Here is a 17,986-nt window from a genome sequence, read left to right as displayed (position 1 = left end):
CATGTAGACTCACCTACAATATTACTTGAGCTGCTATTCCGAAACATTAGCAGCAACATCACAATATCTGTTAATATTTCTAGACTTTGCAGCCCTAATGCAGAAAACACAAAAAAAAATCCTGCAGAGGCAAAATGAACTAGTTCGTGGAGCACCTAAAGACTTTATTTTTAAAATAATTGAGAAAAGTATCTGTCAGCCAGCAAATGTTCCCATTTTGAGAGCAGGACATGTTGGGTAGAAGAAATGAGATAACAGCAAAGAAACAGTGTCACAGATACACGAGTAGAATGTTAATTCAGATCCTTATTGAGATGAAGGTGAAGGGATGTGCCCAATGCTTCTCCGAGCTGGGGACGGATGGGCTACAGGCAGCTCTGTGAGATGACAAAACTCCTGACTGCAGCCCCACATACTCTTGCAAAATGGCGCTACGGCAGCAGCTTCTACTTCCCTGTCAGATTCTTGATGAGCCACCAGAGCACATCAAAGGTGGGGAGAAATCTCGCGACTTGGTGGGTGAGCAAATCAAGGTTTGTGTTCAGCAAAAACATTTACACGAGCTATCAGCATTAGCAATTTCTTTCACCTATTTCCCCATCCATCGGCTCTTTGAGGGAGACAGTATGGTTCCATTGGTGTCAATTACCTTCCTTTATCACATCCCCATTCAGTTATTCTTTATAAATCAACTCAAGATTGTAAATAGCAACCCAATGGCCTGACTGAGGTATTTAGGATGATTAAAGGGGTACACAAGTTGGATGATCGTGGACTGTTACAGTTCACTCAGGAATCAAGGGTTCAAAATGGAAAATTTCAAAACACTGGTTGGTATATTACACTTTGGCAGGATTATTAGACACAGAATCAGGCGTGTCGATGGAATTTATATTGACGTCAACAGGATCAAGGGGCTTAATCGTTTACCCCAGCCCTATCTTCTCAGCCTAGGTGAATGGTTTCACAGTTAAACTTGTTGTCACCCAAGTCATAACCCAATGGATTTCTCCTTTCTAACCCCTGGTAGCCCACTGGCTCATTCCTATCACTGTTAAACCAAGATAGACCGACATTACAGAGATAAAGAATCCTTACGCTGAAATGAAACAAAGAACTGTGGATGCTGGAGATCTGAAAGAAAAGCAGAAATTGTTGGTGAAAGCTCAGCAGGTAACATCTGTGGGAAGGAAACAGAGTTAGCGTCATCAGAACCTTCAGCAACTAACTCTGCTTTCTTCCTGTAGATGCTGCCAGGCCTGCTGAGTTTCGTCAGCAATTTCTGTTTTCTGTTCAAGAATCATGAGGTTCTCTGCCCTGCAGAGAGAATGAACTAATGAGCTGTTTTCACCGCTAAAAAAAAAAGAATAACAACATATTCGCATTTCAAATGTCCCAAAGGTAATATGCAAGAGATGAAAATAGAAGCCAAGCAGTTTCGTAGGAATTAGGGGACTGGAGGCTTCATTTTAACCTGCTGAAATCAAGTAAAAAGAGATTCAGAATGGCCTCAAAATGGGGTGGGTAGACTGATCATGTCTTTAAATATCCATGCTTTAGCTACTGCAGTTTTCTCCTCTGGATTATTTAGGAGACAAAGGGGCAAACTGTGTAATATCCAAACAGTTTGATTGGATACGGAGTCAAGGGGCTAGGACCCCAGTCTTATGATCCCTTCTTCACCCTTGCATCCAGAGGGCTGTGTGCTCTTGAATACTGGTCTGGCCTGACTCCCTGTATCTCGTGTTGTACCGCCTAAACTCTTTGCTGTGTCTTTCTCCACTTCTGAAAGTATACATTTCCCTAATTTCTAACAGGCCCTTAGAGTCACCTGGCTTCATAGGTAGTCTAATTAAAGGAATCTACAAACAGGAGTTTGTCATTCAGCCCAGCGAACCTTCCCCTTTATTCAATACGATCATGCTTGTTGGAACACTTTAATGCATGGTGATAGGGACAGGCCATTCAAGCCATCATACTTTTACAGGCTACTTCATAATGATATCCACTTACTTTCACCCCACTCTCAATCTCCCATACCAGGTTTTTCTCTGGTGTTTGTGGTGTGTCCACTTTGCTTTTCAAAGTGAAAATAAGTTTAGTCTCCCCTAGTGTTTAATAGACAACTCAGGGTCATCCAGCACTGAAAAGGCCCTTTGGCCCATTGAGTTTGCGCCAACCCATCTACAATAAATCCACTAACCAGCAGTTGGCCCATATCCTTGGATGTTATCACATTTAAAGTGCTCTTCCAAATACTTTTTAAAAGGTTCTGGAGGTTTCCTGCCTCAATTACCCTCCCAGGCAGATTCCCGCCAACCATGCCTGGGAAAGTTTACCCCAAACGTCAGTAGGTTACATGTTTCAATCCTGCGATCTTGACAAGTGTAACCTAAAATGACTGTTCAGAGCCTGGACAAGGCAGTGCTGCATACTGGGAAGCAGAGAAATGAAGTCTCCTTCCTTTGTTCAGACAAACAGAAGAAACTCTGTTTGCAGGATCCAGATGATAGATTCACCACGAGTGTAGGGATCTCCCCTGATAGGATCTAGTTGATCTAGTGTGGTGGAGTCATCTAATGAGAAGAGGCTCTTGTCTTAAACACAATGTATGACCTAAGGACTGACAGACTGTATCAAACAGCATGTTCAACCAGCTGTTCACAACAAATATGGTACTGACTATACCCATACAGCTCAAGCTTGTGATACCCCCAGCACAGCGGTTAGCACTGCTGCCTCACATCACCAGGGACCCCGGTTCAATCCCGCCCTCTGTGCAGGGTTTGCACATTCTCCCCATGTCTGCGTGGGTTTCCTCTGGGTGCTCTGGTTTCCTCTCACAGCGCAAAGATGTGCAGGTTAGGTGAACCACCCTGGCTTTAGTGCCCAGGGATGTGTAGGTTAGGTGGATCATCCATGGGATATGCAGGGTTACAGGGATAGGGTGGGTCTGGGTTGGATGCTCTTCAGAGGGTCGGTGTGGATTAAATGGTCTGAATGGCTGGCTTCCACACTGTAGGGATTTTATGATTCAAGATTAGACATGATTCTGCAATTGGAAAGCATTTGATGGTTAATCCTGAATGTGGAAGAAGTTATGCTGACAACCAATTTAGGATTGTCAGTCAGGCTCCCAGTATGGTGGCTTGTTGGCTCGATGGTTAGCACTGCTGCCTCACAGCACCAGGGGCCTGGGTTCGATTCCACCCTCGGGCGACTGTCTGTGTGGAGTTTGCACATTCTCCCCGTGTCTGCGTGGGTTTCCTTCAGGTGCTCTGATTTCCTCCCACAGTCCAAAAGATGCGCAGGCCAGGTGGATTGGCTGTGCTAAGTTGCCCATAGTGTCCAGGGATGTGTAGATTAGGTGGGTTGTAGGGGGATGATTCTGGATAGGGTCATCTGAGGGTTAGTGTGGCTGTGTTGGGCTGAAAGGCCTGGTTCCACACTGTAGGAATACTAAGGCTACAAACTCCTGCATGCTTGTGATTGATTAATTGATACTAAGAATGGTACACTTACATGTATCAAGAGCTACATATATTAATTCGCAGGGACCCTTTGCGTGCAGAAACAACATACACATAAGCTGAGATAACAAGGTGTAGGGCTGGATGAACATAGCAGGTCTAGCAGCATCTTAGGACCAGGAAACTCAGCCTGTTTCAACTCAATAAAATTGTTGTCAGCCATTCTCTGGTTCATTTCTCAGAGCTCTGACCAATCAAAGTCAACCTGGCTGTTCTACAATTTAAACAAAGCGTGGGCGCTAACTGTCAGTCGGTATTAATGGACACATTCTCCACGGCAACACCTGTTCCAGTCAGGGTCCACTTGATGCCTGCATATTCTCACTATATCAAAGCACAGTCATTTTCACAAATTAATATTAAGACTTACCACAGAGTCCTTTGCTAATAACCTTGATCCTTCGCTGCTGTGTGCACTGGGCCATATCCAATTCACACTCGTTACTGTACGTGGAATAATCGGACCCACAAACTGGGGCGATGACAGACGGGCAGACACTTTTCTTGCAGACGCATATTCCCTTAGTTAGATCTTTGGGATCTCTCTCACAGACAGCTCCAAACCCACAGAGGACACCTCGACACACTGAGGAAGGAAGGAGAGAGTGTTATTATCAGACCACTGTGTGTCCAACGTACACAGCTTCTACACTTTTAACACAAACCTAAAAATTAGGTTAAACAGCCCCTGATGGGACACTGTTACAAAAACGCAATTAAATGGTTTCTTGGAAGTTTAGAAAAGGTGAACAGAAACTTACTAAATCAAAATAATGTTGCCTGGGTTGATGATGCATACCAGCTTCCATGGTGCCCATTGGTCTCTAAAGGCCTCCATCATGCCAAAGGGCAATGTACTCTCCGTCTCGATGGCCATTTGAGTGCAATACATAAGAATTGCAGAGAGTCAGGCACTCTGACCCTCTCCATAGCCCATTGCCCGGACCTGTTACTGTCCACCTAGGTTAGCCCAAATACCGACCCAGCAGACCCTCTGAACTCCTCACTCCTCCACACATGGGGAGCACACAGATCAGGATTGTGGACCAACTTACAACACTGACAAATGCCCATAAATGGATCTGCAAACTTCTACCAGAGCAATGTTTACGCTCTGATCAGTGATTGGGTATGGAAATAGCAGAGGTTCCACTAGTAATGACATCATGAGGGAAGCAACTGCAGTGATGATTAACGACTGAGAACATGTTGCTGTACATAATTTCTATAGATAGAACTACATAAAATTTGCAGCACAATTACAGACCATTTGACCCAATTAGTCTGTGAGAGTTTTTATGTTCCATACAAACATTCTCCTGCTTTACTTCAGTTAAACCTCTCTCTCTATACCTTTCTCCCTAATTTGGAGATCCCTTTATCAGAGGTCCTCTTTATTTGTCCAAGCTGCCTTCTGGAAAGACTCCCACTCTCCCCTCAAACACCAACGGCCTAGCTGAAAGGATCATGTTTTAAAAATTAATTTTTGAAAAGATTCTCACCACTTCCAGACAGGGTGTTATAAAATGGAGCTGGTTAGCTCCGTTGGCAGGATGATTGGATTGCAATGCTGACTGACAACAACACAGGTTCAACTTCCACTCTAACTGAGGTCACCACAGAAGCCCCATGTTCTCCATCTAACCCCTCGCCTGAGGCATTCTGACACCCCATCCCCACCCCAAGGTTAAACCACCCACCAATCATCTCTCCTCAAATGAGACAGGAACCTCATGATCCTCTGGGACATTGCCTAGTATGTGAGTGATGGAATATCTTATAGTTGTGCCAGCCTTGTAATGCCAATATTTTGTAGGTACTGATAAATGAAAGTAAATAATATGTTTAGTGGAGGAGATTTGTGCATTGCGAGCTCACACAACTGCAATATCTCATTTTTTGTTAGGTGAGGGCTTTAAGGATTATTGGAACAAGACAGTTAATTGGAGTTATGTTTAAGTAAGTGGTTAAAGAGGTTTGAGGAGTTAAATGGTCTCTTCCTGTTCCAATGCCCCCAAATTCCTAGCTGCTATATATGGACAACTTCCAGGATTGTTTGGAGGAATCCTTAAAATATTGTCTCGCATTTTAAATTCCATTCATTTGTTTGTGAAAGACAACATTACTGTCTGATGAGGGAGTGTATGGGACTGGATGGTAGCCTTTGATATCTGGTTTGAAATCAACCCAGACCTAACTACTTGTGATCTGCAGGTGCTCTATCTGAAATGGGCTCAGACATTCTCAACTCATCTGCATGGACTCCACCGGTCAAATCTGTCCTTAATTATTTGCAAACATCACATATCAGATGGATGCCTGGTTTTGGAGTAGACAGTGGTAAAGTGTTCATGTCATAAAGGTGTACACTACAGAAAAAGACCCTTCAATTCATCAAGTCTGCACTAGTCAAAAACAACCACCTAAATATTTTAATTGCCAATGTTGATGCACCAGCATTGGACTAAAAGAGGGAATACCAGTGTCCTCCAGACCATACCATCTCTATCCTTGGACAGCATTCACATTCCAGTATTCCACTTCTCAGTACCAACATCCTTCAACTTAATGAGCATAAAAACAAAACCAAAACACAGAGATAGCAAGAATTGCCGATGCTGGAGTCAGAGTCAACACAGTGTGGAGCTGGAGGAACACAGTAGGCCAGGCAGCATCAGAGGAGCAGGAAAGTTGACATTTCAGGTCAGGGCCCTTCATCAGGACTGGGGAGGGAAAAGGGAGCTCAGAAATAAATAGAGGGAGGAGGGTGGGGCTGGGGGAAGCTAGGTGGGACGGTGATAGGTGGTTGCAGGTAGGGGATAGTAGGATTGGTCAGTAGGAAGGCTGGGGTGGATAGATACGGAAGAAGATGGACAAGTTGTGTCAGGTCAAGGAGGTGGGGATAAGAGGGAGGGTTGGGCATGGGATGACGCTGGGGGTGGGGAGATTTTGAAACTGGTGAAATGTAACAAAGGAAGAGGGGATGGGTGATGCCAGTGTCCCATGTATCCTACAAAAAGGCAGGCAAACAAAAAATACACATCAAATCGTCGTTAAAGACTTGATCATAAACATTGAGTCCGAGTTGCTCGTATGCTTGGGAGGTAAGTAAGTCCTAACTTTAGAGGTGAAAATGATTTGTTCTTTTGCTCTCCCTCTTGCAGGGAAATTGCAATGAGAACTAAGTTCCAAGGTCATCGGGTTAACATCAGCGAAGATGGATCTGTGCTTTTACATATCATTACCTTCCAGTATCTTCAATAAATTCCATCATTGTCTTTTTTTTAACCTGTAGTTATTCCTTAATGATTAAGTTGGTCCTGCCAGAAATGGGACGCTTAATGGTCACATGTTCTTATTCTGTTCATAGACATTAAATTCTGTAGTGACTTATAATGCTTGAGATCCCAGGGAAAATGTGATCACACTTCAGTAACAAACTATATGTCTGAAATCTTTATTTTGGCAATTTTTGCTTTTGCTTTATCTAATTTATCTTCTAATTTCTCTATTAACCAAGGCATAGTTTAAAAGCAGAGGAGGTGATGCTGGAACTGTATAAAATGCTGGTTAGGACACAGTGACAGTACTGGGTGCTGTTCTGGAATCCACATTATAGGAGGTATATGATTGCACTGGAGAGGGTGCAGAGGAGATTTACCAGGATGTTAAAAACTGAAAGAACTGCAGACGCTGTAAATCAGAAACAGAAACAGAAATTGCTGGGGAAGCTTAGTGGGTCCAGCAGCATCTGTGAAAAGAAATCAGAGCTAACATTTCGGGTCCAGTGACCCTTCCTCAGAAACGTTAACTCTGATTTCTCTTCACAGATGCTGCCGGACCTACTGAGCTTTTCCAGCAATTTCTGTTTCTGTTTACCATGATGTTGCCTGGGCTGGAGGGTTTCAGTAATGAAGAGAGACTGGATAGACTAGGGTTGATTTCCTTGGAGCGGAGGAGGGACATGACCAAGATTAAAATATGGGAGAATAGACAGGGTAGACAGGAAAAACCTGTTTGCCTCGGTGGAGGCATAGGCTTACGGGATATGACGAAAAACAGAGGGCGACGGGAATCCGGAAATCACTGCCTGAAAGGGTGGTAGAGGACAGAAACCCTCATAACATTTTAACATGTATTTTGATGCGCACGTGATTCTAAGGAATTCAAGGCAGTGCTGGAAAATGGATTAGAATAATTAGTGTTTGTTTTTAACCAGCACAGAGTTGAGGGGCCAAAGGGCCGTTGTCTGTACTGAAAACATCTGGAGACTCTTCTTGATTGCTATAGGTGTAGCAACGCACACATACTTCACCCTTGTCCATTCCTGGTGCATGTGGTGTCTGTTTGTAAATGTTAGCAAGTTAATTGACTGCAAAGATAATATCTGCATCCACTCTTTGTGCATCTTCCAGTGAAGTTATTGAGTAGTCACCCAAATCAGAGTGAGGGATCACTTTGTACATGTAGCACGGTGGCTCAGCGGTTAGCACTGCTGCCTCACAGCACCAGGGACCCAGGTTCAATTCCACCCTCAGGCGACCATCTGTGTGGAGTCTGCACATTCTCCCCATGTCCGTGTGGGTTTCCTCCAGGTGCTCTGATTTCCTCCCACAATCCAAAAACATGCAGGCTAGGTGGATTGGCCAGGGTGAATTGTCCCTAGTGTTCAGAGATGTGTAGCTTAGGTGGGTTACAGGGGGATGGGTGTGGGTGGGATGCACCGAGGGTCGGTGCAGACTTGTTGGGCTGAAGGGCCTGTTTCCACACTGTAGGGATTCTATGATTTTAAGCAAAAGCTTTAATGCATCAGCTGTCTAGCGATGGGTGTGTGACAATCCCTGATGACTGGTAATCTGTGATGCTTTTGCAGTTTTAATTTCCATGCTATCTAGTTGCTAAACTGGGATCAATTTAAAGACTACAAAGGCTGTGTTGTAAAAGGAATGATTTCAGTACAAGTCTCCAGGCTGAGGAATTCTATCGTATCCTCAGCACTTTTCTTTGTTCCCTTTCACAGAGCCCATGATCCAGACTTAGTCAGTCTGCACAGTTCCCCAGTTAATGCTCCAGGCTGATGGTCACCTGAGTTCCATCACACTTTACTCACAATGCTCACTCCAACTTCCAGAAGCTTGCTCAGCAGATTCGTAACATTTTGTCAGCGCATTGAGATTTATAAATAAATATCTGACCCAAATAAATTGTGACTTGAGGCAATGGACAGATTATTCTTTTAAAAATGGAAAGAAAATATCAAGTTATGAAAGAACAATGGGGTGAACCAGGAGACCGAGCTCCTCCCCAAAATGGTATAAAATCTACAGTCAGGTAATGGATAAGGTGAATTCATTTTTCTGGTTTGCTAAGCAAGGAAAATCAAAGCTCTGGTTACAGTTGCAATTCCGTTTCTGTGCTCACTGCGATGACCCAAATTGAAGGCAGTGCATAAGAACCAATTCCCAATCCCACCGGCACACTGCATGTTTGAAGACACACAGTGTTCCTAAAGTCAGGCTGCCTCCTTAAAGGCTCAGGACTCAGTAAAGGGGTGGAGGAGGGTAAATGGGGAGAGTCATACAGCATTGGTGAGTGATAATGGGAACTGCAGATGCTGGAGAATCCAAGATAATGAAATGTGACGCTGGATGAACACAGCAGGCCCAGCAGCATCTCAGGAGCACAAAAGCTGACGTATCGGGCCTAGACCCTTCATCAGAGAGGGGGTTGGGGTGAGGGTTCTGGAATAAATAGGGAGAGAGGGGGAGGCGGACCGAAGATGGAGAGAAAAGAAGATAGGTGGAGAGGAGAGTATAGGTGGGGAGGTAGGGAGGGGATAGGTCAGTCCAGGGAAGACGGACAGGTCAAGGAGGTGGGATGAGGTTAGTAGGTAGGAGATGGAGGTGCGGCTTGGGGTGGGAGGAAGGGATCGGTGAGAGGAAGAACAGGTTAGGGAGGCAGAGACAGGTTGGACTGGTTTTGGGATGCAGTGGGTGGAGGGGAAGAGCTGGGCTGGTTGTGTGGTGCAGTGGGGGAAGGGGACGAACTGGGCTGGTTTTGGGATGCGGTGGGGGAAGGGGAGATTTTGAAGCTGGTGAAATCCACATTGATACCATTGGGCTGCAGGGTTCCCAAGCGGAATATGAGTTGCTGTTCATGCAACCTTCAGGTGGCATCATTGTGGCACTGCAGGAGGCCCATGATGGACATGTCATTCTAAAGAATGGGAGGGGGAGTGGAAATGGTTTGCGACTGGGAGGTGCAGTTGTTCATTGTGAACCGAGCGGAGGTGTTCTGCAAAGCGGTCCCCAAGCCTCCGCTTGGTTTTCCCAATGTAGAGGATGCCACACCGGGTACAGTGGATGCAGTATACCACATTGACAGATGTGCAGGTTAACCTCTGCTTAATATGGAATGTCATCTTGGGGCCTGGGATGGGGGTGAGGGAGGAGGTGTGGGGGCAAGTGTAGCATTTCCTGCGGTTGCAGGGGAAGGTGCCGGGTGTGGTGGGGTTAGAGGGCAGTGTGGAGCGAACAAGGGAGTCACGGAGAGAGTGGTCTCTCCGGAAAGCAGACAGGGGTGGGGATGGAAAAACGTCTTGGGCGGTGGCTTTTTGACATGTGGTACTGCTCACAATGCACACAAACAACCCACTGTTAAAGGGGCACCACCTTCAAGGAATTTGCCAAGATTTGGCAATATTAATTGCCCCATAAAAATGCAAGTCAGGGGCACTTGTGGTGCAGTGGTAATGTCCCTATCTCTAGGCCAGCAGCTCTGGCTTCAACTCCCACTTGCTTCACAGGTATGTCAGAATACCTGAATAGGTTGATTAGGAACATCTATAAATGCATGTTGTTGCACAGGAAGCAAACAAAAGAAGTTATGGAGTCATACAGCACAGAAACAGACCCTTTGGTTCAACTTATCTGCACCGACCAGACGTCTCAATCTGACCCAGTTCCATTTGTCAGCATTTGACCCATATCCCTCTCAACATCTATTGATATATCTATCATGATGTACTTACAGATGGTATTATTTGTCTAGTTAGCATGCAAAACTGTACTTTTCACAGTATCTCATTTCTGTATGCAGAGAGTGATGCATGTGCAGAATGAGCTGCCAGAGGAAGTGGTACAGGCTTTTTTTTTCTTTATTCATTCACAAGATGAAGGTGTTGCTGGTTAGGCAGCATTTATTACTCATCCCTAATTGCCCAGAAGGCAGTTAAGAGTCAACCACATTGCTGTGGTCTGGAGTCACATGTAGGCCAGACCTGGTAAGGATGGTAGTTTCCTTCCCTAAAGGACATTAGTGAATCAGATGGGTTTTTCCTGACAACCGACAATGGATTCATGGTCATCATTAGATTCTTAATGAATGATATTTATTCAATTAAAATTCCACTATCTGCCATGGTGGGATTAGAACCAGTGTCCCCAGAATGTTATAAGAGATAATGGGAACTGCAGATGCTGGAGAATCCAAGATAATAAAATGTGAGGCTGGATGAACACAGCAGGCCAAGCAGCATCTCAGGCGCACAAAAGCTGACGTTTCGGGCCGAGACTGTTCATCAGAGAGGGGGATGGGGAGAGGGTTCTGAAATAAATAGGGAGAGAGGGGGAGGCGGACAGAGGATGGATAGAGGAGAAGGTAGGTGAAGAGGATAGTATAGGTGGGGAGGGGATAGGTCAGTCCGGGGAGGACGGACAGGTCAAGGAGGTGGGATGAGGTTGGTAGGTGGGAAATGGAGGCGCGGCTTGAGGTGGGAGGAGGGGATAGGTGAGAGAAAGGACAGGTTAGGGAGGCGGGGACAAGCTGGGCTGGTTTTGGGATGCGGTGGGGGGAGGGGAGAATTTGAAGCTGGTGAAGTCCACATTGATACCATTGGGCTGCAGGGGTCCCAAGTGGAATATGAGTTGCTCACACTTCGGGTGGCATCATTGTGGCACTGCAGGAGGCCCATGATGGACATGTCATCTGAGGAATGGGAGGGGGAGTTAAAATGGTTTGCGACTGGGAGGTGCAGTTGTTCATTGTGAACCGAGCGGGGGTGTTCTGCAAAGCGGTCTCCAAGCCTCCGCTTAGTTTCCGCAATGTAGAGGATGCCACACCGGGTACAGTGGATACAGTATACTACATTGGCAGATGTGCAGGTAAACATCTGCTTAATATGGAAAGTCATCTTGGGGCCTGGGATGGGGGTGAGGGAGGAGGTGTGGGGGCAAGTGCAGCACTTCCTGCAGTTGCAGGGGAAGGTGCCGGGTGTGGTGGGGTTGGAGGGCAGTATGGAGTGGACAAGGGAGTCACGGAGAGAAAAATGTCTTGGGTGGTGGGGTCGGATTGTAGATGGCGGAAGTGTCGGAGGATGATGCATTGTATCCAGAGGTTGGTGGGGTGGTGTGTGAGGACGAGGGGGATTCTCTTAGAGCAGTTATTGCGGGGATGGGGTGTGAGGGATGTGTTGCGGGAAATGCGGGAGACACGGTGAAGGGCGTTCTTGACCAATGCAGGGAGTAAGTTGCGGTCCTTGAAGAACGCCGACATCTGGGATTTGCGGGAGTTGAATGCCTCATCCTGGGAGCCGATGCGGCGGAGGCGAAGGAATTGGGAAAAGGGGATGGAATTTTTGCAGGGGGGTGGGTGGGAGGAGGTGTATTCTAGGTAGCTGTGGGAGTCAATGAGCTTGAAGTGGACATCAGTTTCTAGCTGGTTGCCTGAGATGGAGACAGAGAGGTCCAGGAAGGTGAGGGATGTGTTGGAGATGCCCCAGGTGAACTTAGGTTGGGGTGGAAGGTGTTGGTGAAGTGGATGAACTGTTTGAGCTCCTCTTGGGAGTAAGAGGCGGCGCCGATACAGTCATTAATGTAACGGAGGAAGAGTTGGGGTTTGGGGCCAGTGTAGGTGCGGAAGAGGGACTGTTCCATGTAACCTACAAAAAGGCAGGCATAGCTTGGGCCCATGCGGGTATCCATGTCCACCCACTTTGTTTGTAGGAAGTGGGAGGAATCGAAAGAGAAGTTGTTGAGGGTGAGGACGAGTTCGGCTAGGCGGATGAGGGTGTCGGTGGATGGGGACTGGTCAGGCCTGTGGTCAGTCCTAAGCAAGGGGCTCACCTTTGTCCCCCTCCACCCACACATCAACGAATATCAGTCACGTTTGGACACTGAGCAGTTTTTCCGCCGTCTTCGCCTCCACACTTACTTCTTTAACCGTGAGCCTAACCCTCCCTCCACTGACGCCTTCACCCACCTCCAACACAAGTCCTCCTCCTGGACACCACCCCCAGGCCTCCTACTCTCTCTCGATCTCTTCATCTCCAACTGCCGTCGAGACATTAACCGCCTCAACCTCTCCACCCCTCTCACCCACTCCAACCTCTCCCCCGCAGAACGGGCAGCCCTCCGCTCCCTCCGATCCAACCCCAACCTCACCAGCAAACCCACAGACAAGAGAGGCGCAGTGGTAGTATGGCGCACTGACTTCTATATCACCGAGGCCAAACGCCAGCTCTCCGACACCTCCTTCTACCACCCCCTTGATCATGGCCCCACCCTCGAGCACCAAACCATCATCTTCAATACCATTCATGATCTCATCACCTCAGGTGACCTCCCACCCACAGCCTCCAACCTCATTATTCCCCAACCCTGCACTGCCCCTTTTATCTCCTTCCCAAAATCGACAAACCCACCGACCCGGACCGACGCATTGTCGTCGCCTGCTCCTGCCCCACCGAACTCATCTCCAACTATCTGGACTCCATTTTCTCCCCTTGGTCCAGGAACTCCCCACCTATGTCCGTGACACCACCCACGCCCTTCACCTCCTCCAGAACTTGCAATTCGCTGGCCCCCAACACCTCATTTTCACCATGGACGTCCAGTCCCTATACACCTGTATTCCTCATGCAGATGGCCTCAAGGCCCTCCACTTCTTCCTGTCCCGCAGGCCTGACCAGTCCCCCTCCACCGACACCCTCATCCGCGTAGCCGAACTCGTCCTCACCCTCAACAACTTCTCGTTCAATTCCTCCCACTTCCTACAGACAAAGGGGATGGACATGGGTACCCGCATGGGCCTAAGCTATGCCTGCCTCTTTGTAGGTTACGTGGAACAGTCTTACTTCCACACCTACACTGGCCCCAAACCCCACCTCTTCCTCGGTTACATTGATAACTGTATCGGCGCCGCCTCTTGCTCCCAAGAGGAGCTTGAACACTTCATCCACTTCCCTAAAACCTTCCACCCCAACCTCAAGTTCACCTGGGCCATCTCCAACACATCCCTCACCTTCCTGGACCTCTCTGTCTCATTCTCAGGCAATCAGCTAGAAACTGATGTCCACTTCAAGCCCACCGACTCCCACAGCTACCTAGAATACACCTCCTCCCACCCACCTTCCTGCAAAAATTCCATCCCTTTTCCCAAATCCTTCACCTCCGCCGCATCTGCTCCCAGGATGGCGCATTCCACTCCCGCACATCCCAGATGTCGGCGTTCTTCAAGGATCGCAACCTCCCCCCCGCAGTGGTCAAGAACTCCCTTCACCGTGTCTCCTGCATTTCCCGCAACATATCCCTCACACCCCGCCCCCACAACAACCCCACTATGAGAATCCCCCTCGTCCTCACATACCACCCCAACAACCTCCGGATACAATGCATCATCCTCCGACACTTCTGCCATCTACAATCCGACCCCACTACCAAAGACACTTTTCCATCCCCACCCTTGTCTGCCTTCCGCACAGACCACTCTCTGTGTGACTCCCTTGTCTGCCTCACACTCTCCTCCAACCCCACCACACCCGGCAACTTCCCCTGCAACCGCAGGAAGTGCTACACTTTCCCCCACACCTCCTCCCTCACCCCCATCCCAGGCCTCAAGATGGCTTTCCATATTAAGCAGATGTTCACCTGCACATCTGCCAATGTAGTCTACTGTATCCACTGTACCCGGTGTGGCTTCCTCTACATTGCAGAAACCAAGCGGAGGCTTGGAGGCCGCTTTGCAGAACACCTCTACTCGGTTCACATTAAACAACTGCACCTCCCAGTCGCGAACACCATTTTAACTCCCCCTCCCATTCCTTCCACAACATGTCCATCATGGGCCTCCTGCAGTGCCACAATGATGCCACCCAAATGTTGCAGGAACAGCAACTCATATTCCACTTGGGTACCCTGCAGCCCAATGGTATCAATGCGGACTTCACCAGCTTCAAAATCTCCCCTCCCCCCACTGCATCACACAACCAGCCCAGCTCATCCCCTCCCCCAACTGCCTCACAAAACCAGCCCAGCTCGTCCCTGCCCCCCTAACCAGTTCTTCCTCTCACCCATCCCTTCCTCCCACCTCAAGCCGCGCCTCCATTTCCCACCTACTAACCTCATCCCGCCTCCTTGACCTGTCCGTCCTCCCCGGACTGACCTATCCCCTTCCCACCTCCCCACCTATACTCTCCTCTCCACCTATCTTCTCCTCTATCCATCTTCGGTCCGCCTCCCCCTCTCTCCCTATTTATTTCAGAACCCTTTCCCCATCCCCCTCTCTGATGAAGGGTCTCGGCCTGAAACGTTAGCTTTTGTGCTCCTGAGATGCTGCTTGGCCTGCTGTGTTCATCCAGCTCCACACTTTGTTTTCCCCAGAATGTTATCTGGTTCTCTAGATTATAAGCCAACTGATAATACCACTACGCCATCACCTCTCTTCAGTTGCAATATTTAAAAGGCATCCGGATGGGTACATGATTAGGAAGGATTTAGAGGGATATGGGCCAAATGCTGGCAAATGGGACTAGGTCAGATCGAGATGTCCGGTCCTAAAATAGTTGCATGTTGTTTCCATTCATTGTGGTGATGCAGGCTAACAAGTGATTCACTTGTCAACAACACATTTCCTGGGCTCTTTCATGAAGTTGGAATCCATGCCTTATATTTGCTAGCTCGTCTTCCCATCTCTCAAGGGAGGGTCTGTTTTTGATTGTTTAGCCATCAGCAGTCCACTAGCCCACTGGAAGCTGTGCTTCTTTGTGGGGCCTTTTGTTTGCTCCAGCACTAGCAGCCATTCATTCAGCTATCTCATACTGTTTCAGAACGCCCTCCCCAAACCTCTCTCTCTCTCTGCTCCTTTAAGGCTGTCTTTTAAAACCAATCTCTAATCAGGCCTTTTAGAAGCACAAAAGCCTGCTGTGTTCATCCAGCTCCACACTTTGTTATCTTGGATTTTCCAGCATCTGCAGTTCCCATCATCTCTAATCAGGCATTTGTTTGCCTATCCTAATATCTCCTTCTGTGCTTTGGTGTTACATTTAGTTGAATAATGTGTCCATGAAAACCTTAGGTCATTTTATGTATTAATAATTCTGACTAACTTATGGCTGGCAGGTAAATGGATTGTCAGAGCAGAGCGGACATGCTTGATCTGGTTATTCTTCAAGCTCCAAGAGCAAGCAGCTGGTCAACATTGGGTAGTGACCAAGAGTGAGGACAACTTTCCCTGGCCATGGGTCAGAGGTAGAGAGGCGAATTATGATGCTACCACCAAGCCATAAACTTGAGAAGTTGGCCAGCACTGGCAACAGTTGGGACTGGGCATTGGCAGAAAAAGTGAGTCCATTCTCTCAGAAAGAAGAGGCTGAGAGATAACCTCAGGTCTTTAAATTAGCAGATTAGGAGCAGCAGTCGGCAATTCAGCCCCTCGCGCCTGCTCCACCATTCTCGATCATGGCTGCATATCTAATTCAATGCCACATTCCCAGGCAATCCCCAGATCCCTTGATATCAACAGTAATTAGAAATCTATCAATCTTAGTTTGGGTTTAGTCAACAATGGAGATTCCTCAGCACTCCAGAGTAGAGAATTATCAACATTCACCTCCTTCTAAGTGAAGAATTTCCTTCGCTTCTCCATTCTGAAAGCCTGTTTATATACATACGGCTCAATACTCATGGGTAGTATTTTAAGCAACAGTTTATCTGAGGGCTGACTGGGGGGAACGGCAGCCCACTATAACTAGAAATCTGTAATACAGACGGTGGTGTTGGCTGAGGGTCAATGGAAAGTACTGGGAGTACTCATCACTCCTCATCAAATAGTGCCGTGGGATTTTTAACATCCATCGGAACTGACAGATCAAGTTTTAAATCTCACCGGAAAACCAACATCTCCGACAAGTCAGTCCCATCCATATTGTTACTTAAGTGTTGATCTAGGCTATGCCTTTAATAAGACTTAAAGCTTCAGTCTTCTGATTCACAGGAAGGTATGCTACAAACTAAGTTAAATTGATACTTGTAATAAAGGAACAGTGCCGACAGTTTGATAGATTCTATGTATATGCCAGACACAATCAGTTTTAATATAAAGATATCTAACCGCCTCCATTTCGCACTACCAATGATATTTGATAGGTTTCTTTTCCTTCAGGTCTTTTTTAAGTTGAGTTGATTTTCCTTCCACCAGGTTTCCACTACTATTTTTAGCCCAACACTTCTTCATGCTATTCAATTTGAGTTGCCCATAGCTGGCTATTACCATGGCAATTTGAGTGACTACTTGGAAACAATAGACTCCACCTTAACACTAACATCATTTTGTTTTAACAATCAGAAATAGCTATTGCTTTGTGCACCTGTGTCTGAACATAATGTCCCCCACTGCTTTCCCCCTTCTACTTTCTTGTTTCCCAGAAGAACAAGAACATTTACATTCGTATCATTGACCATTGGGGATTCTATTAACTATTCTGACTGGGTCCTATGACAACCATTGGACAGCATTTGGGAATTGAATGCAAGATGGGATTTACTCCCCTCCCCCTCCCTTGCTGGGTGAGGTTTCCAATTCTTCACGATCATCCTGGAGCCTTTGCTGATTGAGGATTAATCTACTGGGTAATTCTACTGGAAAACCTGGATGAGGAACCATCAGGGTCTTGTCAAAGATAACTAAGTGTGAAGCTGGATGAACACAGCAGGCCAAGCAGCATCTCAGGAGCACAAAAGCTGACGTTTCGAGCCTAGACCCTTCATCAGAGATCTCTGATGAAGGGTCTAGGCTCGAAACGTCAGCTTTTGTGCTCCTGAGATGCTGCTTGGCCTGCTATGTTCATCCAGCTCCACACTTAGTTATCTTGGATTCTCCAGCATCTACAGTTTCCATTATCACAGGGTCTTGTCAAAACTGTTTTCTTTTCTCCTCAATGTTCTTGCCACGCTTTTGTTTTGTTGGCTCTAGGCCAATGGATGTGGGAGAGAAAGGCAGGGATGGGGGAGGCTAGAGGATGTGGCAGATGTGTCATTCAAATAAGCCTGTTCAAGAAGATACAAAAGATCCTATGCCTGGGTGTTGGCATCTTCCGGTGTCTTGCCCACACATTCATACTCTACCCAGTGACTCCTACCAGAAGCAGATTTTAACCAGCCATTCCCCTCACAATTTGCATT

General features: G+C 47.1%; 1 protein-coding gene across 9 annotated transcripts in view; it reads right to left on the bottom strand.

The window, feature by feature from the left end:
• Positions 1-17,986, bottom strand: part of agrn (agrin) — a 545,020-nt gene that overhangs the window by 209,319 nt on the left and 317,715 nt on the right. For all 9 annotated transcript variants that reach the window (XM_048561783.2, XM_048561787.2, XM_048561785.2 and 6 more), the window contains one exon: positions 3,901-4,116. In XM_048561783.2, coding sequence (XP_048417740.2) covers positions 3,901-4,116 — 216 coding nt within the window. The remainder of the gene's footprint in view (positions 1-3,900; positions 4,117-17,986) is intronic.

Source organism: Stegostoma tigrinum, chromosome 28, assembly GCF_030684315.1.
Source record: "Stegostoma tigrinum isolate sSteTig4 chromosome 28, sSteTig4.hap1, whole genome shotgun sequence".
NCBI classification, from domain to species: domain Eukaryota; kingdom Metazoa; phylum Chordata; class Chondrichthyes; order Orectolobiformes; family Stegostomatidae; genus Stegostoma; species Stegostoma tigrinum.
This window is presented reverse-complemented; position numbering and strand designations above follow the sequence as displayed.